Source organism: Hippocampus zosterae, chromosome 15 (assembly GCF_025434085.1).
Source record: "Hippocampus zosterae strain Florida chromosome 15, ASM2543408v3, whole genome shotgun sequence".
Taxonomy (NCBI): domain Eukaryota; kingdom Metazoa; phylum Chordata; class Actinopteri; order Syngnathiformes; family Syngnathidae; genus Hippocampus; species Hippocampus zosterae.
Genome location: NC_067465.1, coordinates 528,191 through 544,271, shown reverse-complemented (window position 1 = coordinate 544,271; position 16,081 = coordinate 528,191). Strand labels below are relative to the sequence as shown.

The 16,081-nt window shown below is 46.1% G+C and overlaps 2 protein-coding genes across 2 annotated transcripts in view; one reads left to right on the top strand and one right to left on the bottom strand.

The window, feature by feature from the left end:
• Positions 1–185: 185 nt before the first annotated feature.
• calr3b (calreticulin 3b) lies at positions 186–3,572 on the bottom strand. Its single transcript, XM_052046149.1, has 9 exons — positions 3,364–3,572; positions 3,020–3,121; positions 2,467–2,670; positions 2,290–2,384; positions 1,984–2,193; positions 1,719–1,832; positions 1,187–1,330; positions 1,026–1,118; positions 186–952 (listed from the first exon to the last, which is right to left on the bottom strand). Exons 1-9 carry the CDS (start codon positions 3,458–3,460, stop codon positions 755–757), a joined length of 1,257 nt encoding a protein of 418 aa, XP_051902109.1. The 5' UTR covers positions 3,461–3,572; the 3' UTR covers positions 186–754.
• A 732-nt stretch (positions 3,573–4,304) lies between these two features.
• LOC127615965 (dynein axonemal heavy chain 8-like) overlaps positions 4,305–16,081 on the top strand; it is a 31,203-nt gene continuing 19,426 nt past the window's right edge. Inside the window, exons 1-40 of the mRNA XM_052087329.1 lie at positions 4,305–4,556; positions 4,866–4,949; positions 5,039–5,170; positions 5,671–5,755; positions 5,830–5,972; positions 6,237–6,414; positions 6,500–6,660; positions 6,736–6,912; positions 7,096–7,209; positions 7,278–7,385; positions 7,487–7,585; positions 7,670–7,816; positions 8,080–8,277; positions 8,650–8,726; positions 8,839–8,938; positions 9,011–9,130; positions 9,219–9,354; positions 9,573–9,760; positions 9,830–9,910; positions 10,031–10,147; positions 10,257–10,376; positions 10,481–10,619; positions 10,777–10,853; positions 11,329–11,435; positions 11,506–11,581; positions 11,821–11,947; positions 12,010–12,182; positions 12,258–12,384; positions 12,461–12,696; positions 12,771–12,875; positions 12,966–13,079; positions 13,166–13,228; positions 13,382–13,482; positions 13,567–13,704; positions 14,128–14,368; positions 14,448–14,647; positions 14,784–14,937; positions 15,022–15,185; positions 15,647–15,749; positions 15,910–16,014. Of these exons, the coding sequence (XP_051943289.1) occupies positions 4,923–4,949; positions 5,039–5,170; positions 5,671–5,755; positions 5,830–5,972; positions 6,237–6,414; positions 6,500–6,660; positions 6,736–6,912; positions 7,096–7,209; positions 7,278–7,385; positions 7,487–7,585; positions 7,670–7,816; positions 8,080–8,277; positions 8,650–8,726; positions 8,839–8,938; positions 9,011–9,130; positions 9,219–9,354; positions 9,573–9,760; positions 9,830–9,910; positions 10,031–10,147; positions 10,257–10,376; positions 10,481–10,619; positions 10,777–10,853; positions 11,329–11,435; positions 11,506–11,581; positions 11,821–11,947; positions 12,010–12,182; positions 12,258–12,384; positions 12,461–12,696; positions 12,771–12,875; positions 12,966–13,079; positions 13,166–13,228; positions 13,382–13,482; positions 13,567–13,704; positions 14,128–14,368; positions 14,448–14,647; positions 14,784–14,937; positions 15,022–15,185; positions 15,647–15,749; positions 15,910–16,014 (5,058 nt within the window). The 5' untranslated portion in view covers positions 4,305–4,556; positions 4,866–4,922. The remainder of the gene's footprint in view (positions 4,557–4,865; positions 4,950–5,038; positions 5,171–5,670; positions 5,756–5,829; positions 5,973–6,236; positions 6,415–6,499; positions 6,661–6,735; positions 6,913–7,095; positions 7,210–7,277; positions 7,386–7,486; positions 7,586–7,669; positions 7,817–8,079; positions 8,278–8,649; positions 8,727–8,838; positions 8,939–9,010; positions 9,131–9,218; positions 9,355–9,572; positions 9,761–9,829; positions 9,911–10,030; positions 10,148–10,256; positions 10,377–10,480; positions 10,620–10,776; positions 10,854–11,328; positions 11,436–11,505; positions 11,582–11,820; positions 11,948–12,009; positions 12,183–12,257; positions 12,385–12,460; positions 12,697–12,770; positions 12,876–12,965; positions 13,080–13,165; positions 13,229–13,381; positions 13,483–13,566; positions 13,705–14,127; positions 14,369–14,447; positions 14,648–14,783; positions 14,938–15,021; positions 15,186–15,646; positions 15,750–15,909; positions 16,015–16,081) is intronic.

Genomic DNA, 16,081 nt, shown 5'->3' with positions numbered 1-16,081 from the left:
ACCTTCAGATTCCTCTCATGACTCGTTTGTCACGGTGGTTCAAGCATGCCCAGGGTTGAAAGCACTGAATACTAAACACCCAACCAGGGATTGTTCACTAGGATAAAACCAGCACCTAATATTCCATGACTCTGAAGGTAGACAAATTGTATCTAAGCCACACATACAAAAATCAATTCTCAACATTTAATAAGAACTTTGGTATCGTCTTTTATTTCGACCAACAGAAATAAGCAATGCCTCGCTTTAGTCACATCAGGCAAGGGATTGACAGGTTGCTTTTCCAGACGACTTCGATCACAATCGGATTAAAACATTGACAGTGTTTACATCATTTTGAAGGCATCATCATGGGGCCATTCCCATTTGAAATGTCAGCGGGTGAATGGGAAACATTACAAAAGCATCCTTGATTATTTGGGGTGAATTGAATTGTGCACAGCAAAAGACGTTACCACTTAAATATGAATGACTTGCTACAAATGCGGCACGTTTACCATTCGCCCCAAACCAAATAGAATGAGTAAAAGACGGGAAATAATTATGTCTTTCATCGAAAATGATGGAAAGTCAAGACAAACTGTGACTGCAATGGTGCGTCCAGTCATTGAATGGAGACGCTATGTTGACAGAGTGGCAAAGTGCAGTTTATCCTCCTTTGTTGACATTTTCTTTTTTTTTTTAGAGTGAGGATGCACAGCAGCCACAAGATCCCTGGAATGTACAGTTTTCTCTTTCTGCAAAGCAGAGCTCCTCAAAGCTCATCTTTGGGCTTTGCGTCATCCTCTTCCTCTTCCTCCTCCTCATCATCATCCTCCTCATCCTCATTATCCTCCTCGCCCTCATCTTCATCCTCATCCTCCTCCGTGTGTGTGTCTTGGTCTTTGTTTTTTTCCTCCTCTTCCTTGCGTTTCAGGTCATCTTGTTCCTGTTTCATTTTACGCTCGGGTTCCTGCGGATGAATGCAAAACATACTTTGGCTGAGTAACGTGGAATTTCAATTTCCATGACAATACGACTCATACCTTTGTGGCACCCCACGTCTCGTTTCCGATGTCCTCCGCTTCCTTCGCGTCATCGGCGATGAGAAAGTTGTCAAAGATGGTGCCGGATTTGACCTGAGCGCAAAATTGACCTTCGGCTTGGCATCCATGTGATCATTAAGCAGTACAAGCACATTTCCTACCTGCCAAAGGTCGAGACCAATCACACCGATGTTGTCAAACTTGTAGATGGTTGAATCAGGGCTGTATTCGGGATTGTCAATCTCAGGATGGACCCAGGTTCCTTTGTAGTTGGGATTGTCCATTTGCTTGGGTTTCCAGTCTCCCTGCAACCGAAAGGGGTATTTAGAGTTATGCTCAAGCATCAGGAAGTCTTATATTGGCGCTAATATGAATATAGAATGTGGAGTGCCTGCCCACCAATGAAATGACGAAAAATACAACCAAGTACATCTTTTAAGAGCTGCCCATTTCCCAAAATATGTCTGAGCAGGCCGTTCTGGATTGCGATAGAACAGCGAGTAAAATTCACACGATCCCGTTTCTCTGCCAGGGGACTTGGCCGCAAACCTGGGCCAAGATCCGCCATTGAATATCAAAACCCAAATGCAAGATAGGCTGTACACAAATGTATTGACGTTACGTTTGTTGCTCTAGGGCCATCTTGTAGCATCTTGGTACTAAGAAAAACAAAACAGTTTGTACTTCAGCTACCTTGTATTCTGGGTTGGGGATCATTGGAGGCTCCCACTCTCCATCCATGTCTTCGTCCCAGTCGTCTGGCTTTTTGGCATCGGGGTCAGGGATGTTTTCAGGCTTATCCCAGTCCTCAAAAGTTCACATATTTCCAAAATCAAAGTTAATTTGGGCATTTCTTGGTAGTTTAGACACGCGTCATCCAAATTAGCTATACTTTGCAGACGCGCCGACTTATTTTCGCATTTATATGACAGCCAATGCTAAAATGTTTCTTTCCTACCTCGGGCTTGGTGTCATCGGGGTCGTCGATCTTGGCGCGGTCATCCCAGTCCTCGGGCTTCTTGGCTTCGGGGTCCTTGATCTTCTTTGGGGGCAGGAAGTCCCAGTCCTCCTCCAGGCTGCCGGACTCCACCTTCTTGTTGTCGATCTTCACCTCGTAAGTTTGGTCGGGATTAAGGATCAGCGTGTACAGGTGGCTAAGTTCGTCATCCTGTCAGGAACACAGCGAGCGCGGGGGTGCGTTGATGAGAAAATCAAAGTTTGAGGGCTTTGGAGCACATCAGCTCAATATATTTTCATGAATTACCATGCACTTGATCTCCTTCTTGATAAGGTGATTCTGGCCCTTGTAACTGAAAATGACATGGACCTTCTTGGTGCTGTAGCCACAAATGTCCGGGCCTAGTTGAAGCAAACACATTCACTAAAGCTTGCAATTTTCACACCTCCGTTCATCGCTGGAGCTTGCGGGGCTGTGACTTACCAAACATGATGTAGTATGAGGAATCCCCGTGCATGGCGGTCTGATCCAAGTCCGCGGGGAAGACCTTGACGTAGCCGCCGCCACAGTCGATCTTCTGTTCGTGCTTGACCGTAAACTGAATGACCAGACTCTTTCCTTCATTGCTGAACGGCTCAAAGCGGGCCGAGGATGCGTAAAATCTGGCATCCTGACTTGTTTGGAGACCTAAAAAAAAGGAGAAGACAATTGATACACGCAATATTCCATTTTGAAAGGGCCATGCCATCGTGCTTGTTTTAGAAGTTTTCCGATTCTAACACACCTGATTGAAATGGTCAGCTCATCAGCAAGCTCTGCAGAAGATGAGCCCCAATAGCTAGCAGGTACACTTGACAGATGCAAGGGTAAACTACCGAGCTTCCTGACCAATGCTATCTAATGTGGATGAAAAATCCGTTTCGCTTTCTATTTGTTCAACTCAAAGACCAGGCACACGGCCAACAGTCGCTAGAGCAGCTTAGCTCTGTTACATATTTGATGTCGAATCAACACATGACAGGAGCGTGGTGATCACCTTTGTCTTTCTCGGCGTCTCCATAGAAGTCGCCAGCCGTCAGTTTCCATTTGCCGTAGTCAGACTTGTGTTTGGAGTCCACCCATCGACTTCTCCATTCATCTTAACAACAAGCACAACATGGTAATCGGGAATGACCGAATAGTTTGCACGAAAAGATACTGTCGGATGCCGTACGCCCACTTAAAAGGCGACGCCTCGTTAGCAAACACGGTAGCAAAACCTTTGAAAACCTTCGCAGGTTTGAGGAACGCTGTGGAATATGAGTAAAACACGACCTATGTGCTATTTCTACATTGGACTTAAGAGCGGAACATCGACTTTCAATTTTGCTTCAACCTCACCTCCATCCAAGAAGTCTTCCCGAAAGTACACCTTGGCTTGTACGCAATATGCTACTAAAAGCACCGTAACAGATGCCAAAAGTTGCATTTTGCCCATCTCTGCTCGTTTCGGATCAGACGTGACGTCCTTCTCGGGGGTCTTTTCGAAGAGACCTAACGCTGGAGCGGAGTGTCTTTCCAGAAGCCGCTCAAGCTAACAGATGTCCGAACGCCATAGGACGAGCAAACGGCCCGGCTAGACCAATCAGCGTGGACCACGAAATGTAAGTTGCTTCTAGAACTGATCCCAAATCAGCTCAGTATGTGCCAAGCCTCATGCTATACGTCAGTTCACCGATAGAGATCGCATTTCACCGCTTCGACATGGATCAATCGTGATGGTTTATTACGATCCGTGTTAAATTGTGTCTTGTTACAACGTTTATATGATTACACAGTATGTGCAACGACATCACACGAACATTATGGACGTCGTTTTGTTGTCATGTGCAACGGCATCAGCCCAACGTAATGCTACGTTTAAAAATTTTGGAAAGTAGGAAATCTCTCTCTCCGAGTTTACCAGGCTCGACCCGTTCCAAAAATAACTACGAGACTGAACAATGAATACAGATAATATTAAAGGTGAAATAAAGTGCAGACAAAAAGACCCTAGATATTTTATTATGGTCTTTCACTTGACCTTTTACATTCAGCGCCGGCACCGACAAATGTATACAGTAATCGATTTCACCTGGTGACAAGTCTTTTCAATTTCCGGGTGTTGATGAACGCAACCTTACTACAACGAGAAAACGGTAATGGAATTACCTCAATACCATTAAAGGGGAAAACGTATCGAATTTAGTGCGACGCAAGTGTGACGTATGATTTATGAGGTAGGAAAAGCCACATAATCACTCAAACAACAGCAAAGTATGACCAGCGTCCAGACTCAAGGTCAAATTTAGCAATTAAAATTCGTTTTTCCCCCTCATTTCTTTGCACGGTCAGCTGTTACTCAAACTATTGCGCTAATTGAAGAACAAGCCATTTTTATTTATTTATTGCGGTGGGGTGGCGGCAAAGAAAAGCGAAAATACGTAAAGTTAGCGTCAGGCGAAAGCAACTTAGTCCTGGTTATCACAATTACATGTCATCAATTTAAATGCAAAAGTTACATTTTCTCCAACTGCCAGTAAAAATGCTGTAAGGTATGTGATGGGGGCTGGTGTAAAATTTAATTGGATAAATTAGGTATGTATACTATAGCACTGTTTTACTGCTGCCGTTTTATTTTGTGGTGCTTTATTATTAAAGTTAAGTCAAGGATTGTATCGGGTTTTGATGAAATGAATCTCTGTTGTGTTCTTGACCTGTATTAGTTCAATTGTAACTAGTACTTTACTGTGCTAATGTGTCAGCCCTGAGTAGGAACCAGTTGGGTCTTGGTTTGTCTTCATTTGAATATCACGTGTGTAGTAATGATGAGTGTCTAATTATTACTATTCCTGTTTGATTAGGCAGAATCTGGAGAGCCGCTGACCAGCAAAGTCTCATTTCTGGCAGATCTCTAAATAATGGAGTCCCAAGAAGAGATAAATCACGTACGGAAAAGTGCAAATTTGACCGATAAAGTTTATTCCGCGTTTTACCATGACTTCAATGTATTTAACATGCTGTTTGTGATCCTCAGAAAAATCACAAGCATGACCGGAAGGAGCGAAAGGAGCACTTGGGCCCCACACACCGCTATGTGATCAACATGCTGGCCCTCAGGCTGGGCTTGACACCGTCAGCGGTGGAACAATTCATCCTGGACTTTTCAGTGAGGATACGCAACACACTGAAAAGAGTTGTCAATGCACAACACAAGGAGAATAATAGCACTGGAACATTTCTGGTGCTTTCTCTTGGTTTGTCTTGTTTTTTTCCAAGCAATAAAACATCCGACTGATCTTACCCAGTTAAAAGGTGTGGCGACAAACCACGCGGCACCACTGCCCTTTCTTATTTCTTTCAAGATGAGGAAAAAGGAAGTTTGACATCATGTGTGGCAAAATTGTCCTTTGTTCACCACTGTCGAAAGGACAGAGACAATCGAGCACTCTGGAATTGTTCAGAGAGAACCACAATGTCTTCTGTCGCAATGGAAATCTTCAGTGTTTTCGTATTCATTCAAGTGAATGAGCGCACAATTAGGGTGCTCTTGGAGCTATCGTGAACTCTTTTGATTTTTAGAAAACTTGGTTTGTCTTGTAATAGTATTGAAAAAATAACGTTTAAAAAAAAAAAAAGTTGATGTCTTTTCTCTGTCTTTTCATGTAGTTGGATCCTTTTGATCATTTCTTTGCCATTAATGGAAGCTCTACCCTTGCCTTTGTGTATCAAGAGGCAAAACATCCTGGGTTGGGTAGGTATCCTCCTGTAAAGAAGCTCATTCTTTCATTGACATTTTATTAGAATTAATTCAGAATTCAACCTCAGAGTGTGGCCGTGCAATTCCCGGGCCCCGGAAAGCACTGCGACTTGTCCACGCCAATTTGTCAAAGAAGCGCCTTACGGGCATCTATTGCACTTTCACTCGGGTCCGAGTGGATGTTGCTGTGACTGCAGACAACATACATCAGGTGGGATAGAATCAAAGAAATATAAAACAATCTGTTGACAACACGTGAGTGAGTGTGAACGTGAACAAAAGAAAATGCTGTCAGCAGCATTGTATGGAGGAAAACGTCGTGCATGTATCAATTAGAAATCGATTGACAACTACCCCAAAATAAATAACGGAGAAGCAGACGACTGCACTCGGCAGTTAGCATCGTCTATGAACACAGACTAGTCGGTTGCGTTGTATCAGCAAATCATTTCTCGACACGCTTTCTGCTTTTCAGGAGACCTTTTTTTCCATGTTTGATGCCCGGGATGGCTTCTATAAAGCCATCAAGAACAGCTTCAGCAACCTGATGCCCAGTTTCCAAGCACTGCTAAAAATGGACAAGTCCAAGCTCGGGGCCAAGGTTAAGCCAAACCTTGAACACATCTTCAAGCACAGTTTGATGGGCTTAGATGGTAAGGTTGCCATCCGGCGCTATCATTAAAATAGACCTACCCGTAATTATTTGATGCCGTTTGATTTGTCTCCTTTCCGCACCAGTGATCGAGATGAGCTATCAGAATGTTAAACTGGCAGAGGCCAAGAATGTCGACTTCAGTAAACTGGCATCCTTTCAAGATATGACGTTAGCAGCAGAAAACGGTGACCTGGTGAAACAGCTGGAGGGGATCCTGATACAGTGGTATAAGCAAATCGACCAGGTAGGTGTCCAAAAAAGACGGAGAAAAGGTCTCCGTGTAGAAAACGCCGTCGTCCACTTTGTTTGTAACGAGTAGGTCCTGCTGGAGACTCAAGCGCTGAAGCAAGGTCTCGTGACGGACGGGCCGCTGAGCGAGCTCGATTACTGGAGGCAGGCGCTCTTGAAATTCCACTCCATCCTCAGTCACATCAACGGCGCACAGTGCAAGGCGGTCATAAGCGTGCTCAGACTTAACCGGTCCAAATCACTGAAGGTACGAATGCTCCGTTGGTCACCACGGTGATCAATGTACAGCACGTGGTCGGGTAGGGAAAACGGTCTGCATTCTGAAAAGACGTCAGATCGAGACAATAGGGCGGTCCTTACTTTATCCTCAACAAGAATTGAGCAATTTAGAACAAATTAATGGCGTTATTTTGTTTGCCGTCTTGGTTAGTTGTGGCCCATGCTGGAGTCCAGGGTGACGGACAACTACAACGAGGCCAAGGATAATGTCAAGTTCCTGGACGCACTGGAGAAAGTATGCCAGCCTCTCTACACGAGCGACCCGGTACGTATTTATTTTCGGCATTTGCTCGCTTTTGGAAAGGTGTAAAACGATCCGTTTGTACCTGTCAGGCCACCATTGTGAAAAGCGTGCAGAACATCATTAACGCAGTTCAGATGATCCACATGGTGTCACGCTACTATCATACCAGTCAAAAGATATCGGCCATCTTCATCAAAGTGAGCCAATCCAAATGGACGCCGCACGATGAACGTAAACCGCATACAGGACCGAGAGTACAATTGCGATGACGTTTTCATCTGATGTGATCTGCAATTAGGTTACAAATCAGATGATCATAGCATGCAGGCGATACATTTCCAACAACGGCGCGGCCATATGGGACCAAGATGTTCAAAATGTTATGATGAAAATACAGGTAAGGGAGACCACCGGGCCAATTCTGTTGAGTCGGATATGCGGTGTGCATTTGACTTTTATTTCTGAATTGATCGTTTCACAGGAGTGCCTCGGTTTGTATCGGGAGTACGAGTCTTGCTTGGAGAAAACACAGGAAAAAGCAAAGGAAATGCCAGGACAGAGGCCCTTTGGGTTCTCCGAGATGCACGTGTTGCGCAAGTTTGAGGTCTTTTGCAAGCGCCTCGAACATGTACGTTTTAGCTTTCGTCGTCATGTCGATTTTTCTGTACGTGGCCCTTTGGACTTCCCTGCTGCAGTCAGATACTATTTTTAAAAAAAAAGCTGATAAAATGCTAACATGCTAAAAGTTGGAATGCTAGCAAGTAGCATCCTTAGTACAGAAAGCACTAAAGTGTCATCGAAAATGATTCGATATTTTTCCCTGAGATCCTGAGACTTTTTCCAGTTAGACTGAGAGATAATTGATCAAATGCGAACGTATCCCTTTTACAGATCACGAAAATAATGTCGGTGTTCAAGACGTTCGAGTGTCTGGCAAAGTCCAACATTGAGGGCATCGAGACTCTGGCCGGTCAGTTCCGCAAAGTCTCGACCGACCTGAAGAACAAGCAGGCGGACGTGTTTGCGTCGAGGACGGTGGCATTTGAAGCGGACTACGAGACATTCATGACTCACATCGGTAACCTGGAGGTAACCGTCCACAAAGTACCTCTCGTCTTTTTGTGGTGAAAACCAAAATGAAATCTTGTTCCGAAATACATATAACATAGACAATGGTTTTATTAACGCGCCATCAAGAGCAAAACAGCAGCGGCTTGACTTCGGGTACAGCCTTTAGAGGGTGTCGGGCCAAACGGGAGAGTCCCCGATCACAGTTACGAATTGCTACAATGCTAACGCTAGCAGCATTGGTACAGAAAACGCCAAGGTACGCTAGATGTGAGTGTTTTTACAAAGTGATTCTTTACAACTGTGAGGCCCTTTTCGAATGGTCAAATATTACCTGTTGAAATATAAAGTTTCACGGTGACAAACCGTTTCTTTCATTCCATCCATTTGCAGGAGCAGCTAAAGGGATTCATGAACTCGAGCTTTGCCAAGTTCGACTCATCCCAGCAAGCGCTCGGTGTAATACAGCGGTGAGTCCAAACTAGACCATCCACAATGTTTTTTTTTTTCGAATTATCCTATTTTTTAAAGTACCGGTACGTTTTATTTTTTCTCTCACGTTTATTGGTTTTGTTGTTGCAGATTTCAGAAATTAAACATTCCCTGTCTAAAGGTGGAAATGCCCACTGCCTTGGGTACTATTCTCCAGCTCTACGTCTCAGAAGTGGAGGCGGTGTCAAAGGTAATGTAGCCAATGAACGTATTGCTCTGTTGATGTCACGCTCCTATCGTATGCTCATCAATTGTGTCACAGCTCTTTGAGAAGCAAAACGAAGACCCGCCTTTGGGTCGAAACATGCCGCCCGTCTCGGGGAGGCTTCGCTGGGCCCGGCACCTCTACAAGAAGATACACGAGCCCATATCGTACATACGCGTAAGATGGAAGCGGCTCCCATACGAGAGCTTTGCATTGCGAAATCCCGCCTGCATCAAAATAAGGTCATTTCATTTTCTCGTTGCAGGAGAACTCGGACATCCTGACCACCCCCGAGGGGCGCACTGTGGTCAAAATGTACAATCAGACGACGGCCATGTTGCAACGCTTCGAGTCGGACCACCACAAAGCTTGGACGACAGAAGTCTCAAAGTTGGATTTTGGTTTGTTCTCTCGCCATTTTTTTTTTTTTTAAGGGAACCAAATGGGAGGTCGAAGCCCCTTTGCGACTGGCCATCGTTTTTAATAAAAGACTCCCGCCACCTGTTGATTTCAATGAAGGGGCTTGGTAGTCAACACACTGGAGGAATAAAAACGTAGCAGCACGCAGAAAACCGGACAGGGTTTTTTTCTAGTTGATGTGTGTTTCGTGTCTCGACAGCCTTGAATACGACTCTGTTGATTCGCTGCACTGTAACGGGCAAGTACTTGGTCAACTTTGATTCAAAGATCAGTGAGGCCATTCAGGAGGCCAGCAGTTTGGTGAAGATGGGCCTGGATGTTCCCAAGCAGGCACTGCATTTCCTCAAGGTGGAGGGCCGCTTGAAGACCTATCATCATCGTCTTCACGTAAGTTTTCCATCATTTGCCGCGCATTGGAAAGAATCCTAACGGCCGTCCTGGTCTTTCCTCACGTAGACCGTTTTGATGGACTACAAGCTGACTTGTGACAACATACCGGCGGACTTTACCAACCTGATGACGTCAAAGACCACCCAAGTAGGCTCTTTTTGTGCAATGCAATGAAATGCGATCGGCTCAGAACTGCCCGACAGTGTGTGAAGAGATAGAATAGAAATTACTCGTGAGTCACCATGTATTTTTGTGTCCAACTACAAGATGGAGTCCTTGCTTCGCTATGGGTCAGTGATGGTCACGTGGTCATCGCTGCTTCTGGACAAGTACTTTATAAATATTGACAACGCCTTGTCTGAACTCAAGACGATCTTGAGTAAGGTATGTACTGCGCCTCCAATTGAAATGATGATTTCCGAGTGTTACAAGTCCGCGTTTGGTTTTCAATTTTGGGTGCCGGGACCTCAAATCACGTTTCAACTCTTTCCAGGTGCAAGAGATTTGTAAGTTTCACATCGATGATTACCTGGTAGAGATCTCGGAGACTGTTCTCATCGAGCTGCCCGAAGATCACGCCTCTGCAATCGAGCCACTCGTTAAGCTCACTCAGGTTAACACGGTCGCAACTCCTTCCTGAACGAATGTCGCTGCATTAAGGTTTCTTGTGAAAGAGTTTCACATCTTGTTTTTGTTTTTTGTTTTTTTAAAAAATAGAATCGGTGCCATAAGGTTGTCAAGAGACTAGAACACAAGTGCTATCACGTGAAGGAAGCAGTGAACGAGTTGGGCAAAGTGTTCAATGCCATTTACAAGTGCAAGCAAACCCAAAAGGTCGCGGACGGACACAGTGGTGGTAGTCGCATATTTGTTCCTCTTCCCCGAATGATTGCGCAGTCAATCCGGTCCAGTGAAATTGAATAGGCACTCCTTGGCCACATTAATCGGGCTTACCTAATATTGTGACCTAGCAGTGTATATTTCTAATGTCACATTTTAACTTGACTTTGTAGGGCCGAAGGAGACCCAGCGGGCCTCCGACGCGACGTCAGACGGCCAAGAGAAGTACAAACAAACGCGCTTTGAAAAGGTTTGTGTGCTCACAAGCGTTGACATTAGGAGACGATTGAGTCCAGGGAGGCACCCTAACATGGCCGTTGGAAACCAAAATGGCAGCGTGTCCTTCGGTCGTGACTTTTTGAGGCCTTTTTTTGTGGTTCCGCTTCCGAATTTCATGATGCAAAGTGAAACTCGTCTTGGGGCTCAATTTTCAATTCATTTGTGCGGGATGCTACCGAGTACGACTTCCCGAGCGCGCCTGGAATCCGAAAGACTCGAGTCTCTGCTGAAGTGGAAGCCATTTTATTTGGCTCCCTTTCTGTCATGTGCTCGGATGCTCTTTGAAATATATTTTTTAAACATATTTGTGAGCGTCTGCCTGCTGATGCTTGCTACCTTGTGCATGACACAAAATAAGGAATTAAACTACCAGTACCAGTCAAAACACACACATATGTACACAGTGTACGTATAGTTGGATTAAAGCTGGAACCAAAACATTTCAGGACTTCACAAAGCAGTACGACTCCTTCGGCACGAGGATTTTAGATGCACTGGTGGAAATGACCAAGTTGTCTCTGAAGACCTTGGAGAGACGAGTCTGTGGCTCCGAGTAAGTCTTCTATTGCTGTTCGAGACACGACGCGGGTTGTTGATGATCACCATAACGTTGGCACTCGCAGCTCTTTCCAGAAGAGGGCCGACTCCGGCTGGGTCCCCATGATGAAATCCGAAGTGCATCTGAACGCGCCCAACGTGGTGAGTCGCGCCCACAGGAAACGCGAGCAATCCACCTGTAGCAATCCTCAACTGCTACTTATTTATCTCGGTCGGGGGTCACCAACCGTTTTTAAACTGAAGGCTGCTGCTTTCGTGACTGATGCGAAGGGCTACGAGTCGCAGCAAAAAATAATAAGCCGACCACAAGGCGTTGGATTGGACGCAACTTTGTTCTCGACGTTGACGGCAAATATCGTGCGATTCGTGGCTGTCCGCAGGTGATGGTCCCCACCGTGGATCAGATTCATCACGCCATACATGAAATCATTGAATTTATCTTGGAGGTCAGCAAGGGCATTCAGTGCTGGGAGGTGGAGTACAGACACGACAGCTCGTCTACTGAGAGTGAGTCGCCACGGAGTGGGGGGGGCTTCGTTCAGTTGACACAATGTTCAACTTTCTCACAGGTCGGGAGAAATTGAACTTCTACGTTCGCGTTAATAAGCACGAGGATATCAAAGCCGTCATTTTCGCCTTGAAGTCGGCCCTGAAGTTGCAGAGGGACAACGCCGCCACCGTTCTGGATCGCTTCAAGAGGTTCAAGGAGCTGTGGAGCGACGACAAGGAGCGAGTCATCAAGGTATCGGAATCTACATCGGAGCGGGGGGGGGGGGGGTCGTGAGTTTTGAGTGACACTCGCGCTCGCTTTTGACAGGCCTTCATTGACAGCAAGCCAACCTTGATGGAGATCAAAGATAAATTGCAGCACTACGTCGTGTATGAGAGCCAAATTGAGGAAATCCAGAACGTCATCGTTGTCGGGATGATTGAACTGTCGACGAGTAAGAGAAGACGCATTCCGATGAGTGCCATTGATAACTATGACAACGACGCGCAGATGTCATTTTTCTTCATCAGACCACTTAAAGGAGTCCCTCAGGGTTGAGGCGAAGGTCTGGAAGAGGCTCCTGTGCAAGTACCTGCGCATAGAGTGCCGGAAGAACATCATCAACATCAGCCTGCAGACCCACAGGAGCTTCACGCAACTCTCGCATCCGATTGCTAATCTGGACGACGTTCGCTGCGCCATGAAGACGCTGGCCAACCTGCGGGATTCTGAAATTAACACCGACATAACGCTGTTATCCACTCAAGTACGAATACCCTTGCTTTCCTTATTTTTTTTTTTTTTCCGCCGGATCCAACAGGCCATGTTTTCCCCATTTAGGATGCCTATGAAGTGCTGATCCTTTACGAAGCTGAAATGACCGAGAAGGAACCGGGAGAGGTGTACGGACTGGCCCGTTTCTTCACCAGGCTTCTGGCTAAAGCTGTGAGTCGGATGCATTTTTTTTTCTTTTTTCCAATTTGCCCTATAAAATTCCCTCTTTCCGGTACTCGTAACCCCCCCCCCCCCCTACAGATGTCCGTTCAGGATCAGCTTTTCCGCATGCAGCCCAGCCTGAAGCAGGACCTGCTGGAACGCGTCGGCGTCTTTGAAAAAGATGTCGGCACTTTCATGGACGACTACGATATGGTAAGCCGCGGTCGCCGATCCATCCGTACTGCATATGGATCGATGACGTCCACGCATGTTGAAAAGGATTTCTAAATGCGCCGCAGGACGGGCCCATGGTTGAAGGAATAGAACCGAAAGAGGCCAGCCGCAGGCTCCAGACCTTCCAGGTACGGTACTTGTGCTCGTGCTGGGCACAAAAATTGGATTCTGAGTGTGCAAATTATTTGTGTTGTTATTTTCAATTGTCGTGCCGTTATTGCCATTTGGTTATTGGTATTTATTTTAACCGTGTGTGTGTGTGTGTATTTGTCCTATTCTAGGCCAGGTTTTCTGAGCTGTGGCGAAATTTCACCACCTACAACTCCGGCGAACAGCTCCTCGGTCTGCCTGTCTCTGATTATGAGTGCCTTCAAAATAAAAAGTACAAAGACTCAAGAGTTGAAGCCCTCAAAAAAAAAAAAAAGATCTCTATGTTAAAACACGCATTTCCCCTCCCCCCCCCCAGGAAAGAACTGGACCTGCTTCAGAAGCTCTACGGCCTGTATGACACTGTGATGAAGACCATCAGCGGTCACTCCAAGCTCCTGTGGACACAAGTGGATATCGAGAAAATCAATAACGAGCTTATGGACTTTCAGAACAGGTTCCGCTTGTGTTTCTCATTTTAGTGCGCGTCAAGAATTCGACACGCAGTCCAAATGTGTTCACGGTCTTGCAATTAAGGGAACTCCAATGTATTACTTGTCTCAATTCTACAAGCAGTGTTTGACTCAAAATGTCTACTGCAACCCAAAAGAAGTTCATCAATTGAAATCCAGTAAAACGACTTCTGACAGACGTTCAAGTGATACAGACGGGTTATTCTTGTTCTCATTGCGGGGGTTTTATCAAAGAAAAACAACTTCAAATGCTTCTCTGAGTAAAACGCATGCCTCAAAAATGGACCCGAGTACACGAACAAAGTCCTGTCATTTGTTACTTCTCACCACCGACTAGAAAAGCTGTCAAAACACTGTCATTGCCATGGAAAATGTCCACGGTAACTGTCGCAAGTGTCCATTTGCAGGTGCCGGCGTCTCCCCAAGGGACTGAAGGAGTGGCAGGCTTTCATGGACCTGAAGCAGACCATCGATGACTTCAACGAGCTGTGTCCTCTGCTCGAGATGATGACCAACAAGTCCATGATCCGCAGGCACTGGGATCAAATCTCCAACCTGACCGGCCACCACTTTGAGGTGGAGTCGCCCACCTGCACCCTGGACAACATCATGGAGGCGCCACTGTTGAAGTACAAGGATGACATCGAGGTAAGAAGTTGACCGTCTCGTCTCTCGTCGCCTGGCCCGCGCTCTTCATTTGCGACGCTGTACTCGTCGCGCCTTTCAGGACATCTGCATATCCGCCGTGAAAGAGAGGGACATCGAGGCCAAGTTGTCCGGCGTCAAGGCGGTGTGGCATGACCAAAACCTGACGCTGATGGACTTCAAAGACAGGGGCGAGCTCATGCTGCGAGGCGGCGACACCACGGAGATCCTCACCTCTCTGGAGGACAGTCTGATGGTGCTGGGTTCGCTGCTCAGCAACCGGTGAGGAGATGGCCAAGTGGCAACGGTTTTGTTTTTTTTTCTTTTCACGGCTTCACGCGACAAAATTGCGGCATCGCGGGCGAAATGTACAAACGGCTTGCGCCTCTTAAACGCAGAGTATTCCGCCCATTTGCAGATACTGCACGTTCTACAAAGCTGAGATCCAGGATTGGGTATCCAAGCTGTCCACGTCAACGGATGTCATTGAGCAGTGGGTCATCGTGCAAAACCTTTGGATTTACTTGGAGGCCGTGTTTGTGGGGGGCGACATCGCCAAAGATCTGCCTCAGGTAATCATCTGAAAATGATCAATGTCTAAATTGTCCATAGGTGTGAATGCGAGTATGAACGTTTTGCGTTTTGCCTTCATGTAGGAAGCGGAGCGCTTCCAGCAAATTGACTCGACGTGGATCAACATCATGCAGCGGGCGCGGGACGTCCCGAATGTGGTGGAGTGCTGTGTCGGGGATCCAATGTTGGGGGAGATCCTGCCAGATCTTCAGAAGCAATTGGACTTTTGTCAGAAGTCACTCACAGGGTAAATGTGAAGTTTGAGCTAGTTAGTTACTCACACAAAAAAAACTAGTACAGTGAACCCCTACCATTAGCAAGGGACAGGAGCAGAGTCCTACTATTAGTGGGTGGTTCATCTGCCCAAATCCACAAAACAGCCACATGAGTAATATTTGTAATTCTCTATAAATGCCACCAGATGGCAGCAAAGTATTTTCAATCACCCAAGGCTGCGGCCTGACGTTAAGAAGACCCTCCCCTCGGTTCAACACCAAATACTTTTAAAGCTTTAGCTCCATGTTAGACGTAGCTTCTGCCGAATCACAAAAACACGTTTTTCCACTGAAGGTTGATTTCCCCTTAGGGTCACTATTGCTAAAAACGACGTGGCTGTTGGCAGCCATTTTGTAAACGTGCATTACCGCCATTTTTTTTTGTAATTGGAAGAAGTCTCCTAGTGGTACTTAACAAGCACGAACACTGCAGGTACCTTGAGAAAAAACGTCTCCTGTTCCCACGGTTCTTCTTCGTGTCCGATCCCGCGCTCTTGGAAATCCTCGGACAAGCCAGCGATTCTCACACAATTCAGGTGAGTACATTTAATGATACAATTGTCGACCTCAAAAACGTCCTTGGACAAACGGCACAAGTTGATTTATTTAGAATGGGTGATATAGACTGGAAAACCCCAAAGGGTGATATTGCCAAAAGGAAGGAATAAAACCGATTTTTGTTCTGCCCCACTTTAGTCGCATCTTCTCGGAGTGTTTGACAATGTCAATGAAGTTGAGTTTGATGTCAATGAATACGACAGCATTTTGGCCGTCTTGTCTCAAGAAGCGGAGAAACTGCCGGTACGGATGCCAATCGTCGATACGGACCCCGTCCGTCTTGGCTCACGGGTTATCTGAATCCTGTAAA

Excerpts from the sequence above, each read along its gene's own strand:
- calr3b (XM_052046149.1), bottom strand. The coding sequence starts at position 3,460 with ATGGGCAAAATGCAACTTTTGGCATCTGTTACGGTGCTTTTAGTAGCA. Across the intron at positions 3,122-3,363 it reads GGAAGACTTCTTGGATGGAG|ATGAATGGAGAAGTCGATGG; the intron begins GTGAGGTTGAAG and ends CTTGTTGTTAAG. Across the intron at positions 1,833-1,983 it reads CCGATGACACCAAGCCCGAG|GACTGGGATAAGCCTGAAAA; the intron begins GTAGGAAAGAAA and ends TGAACTTTTGAG.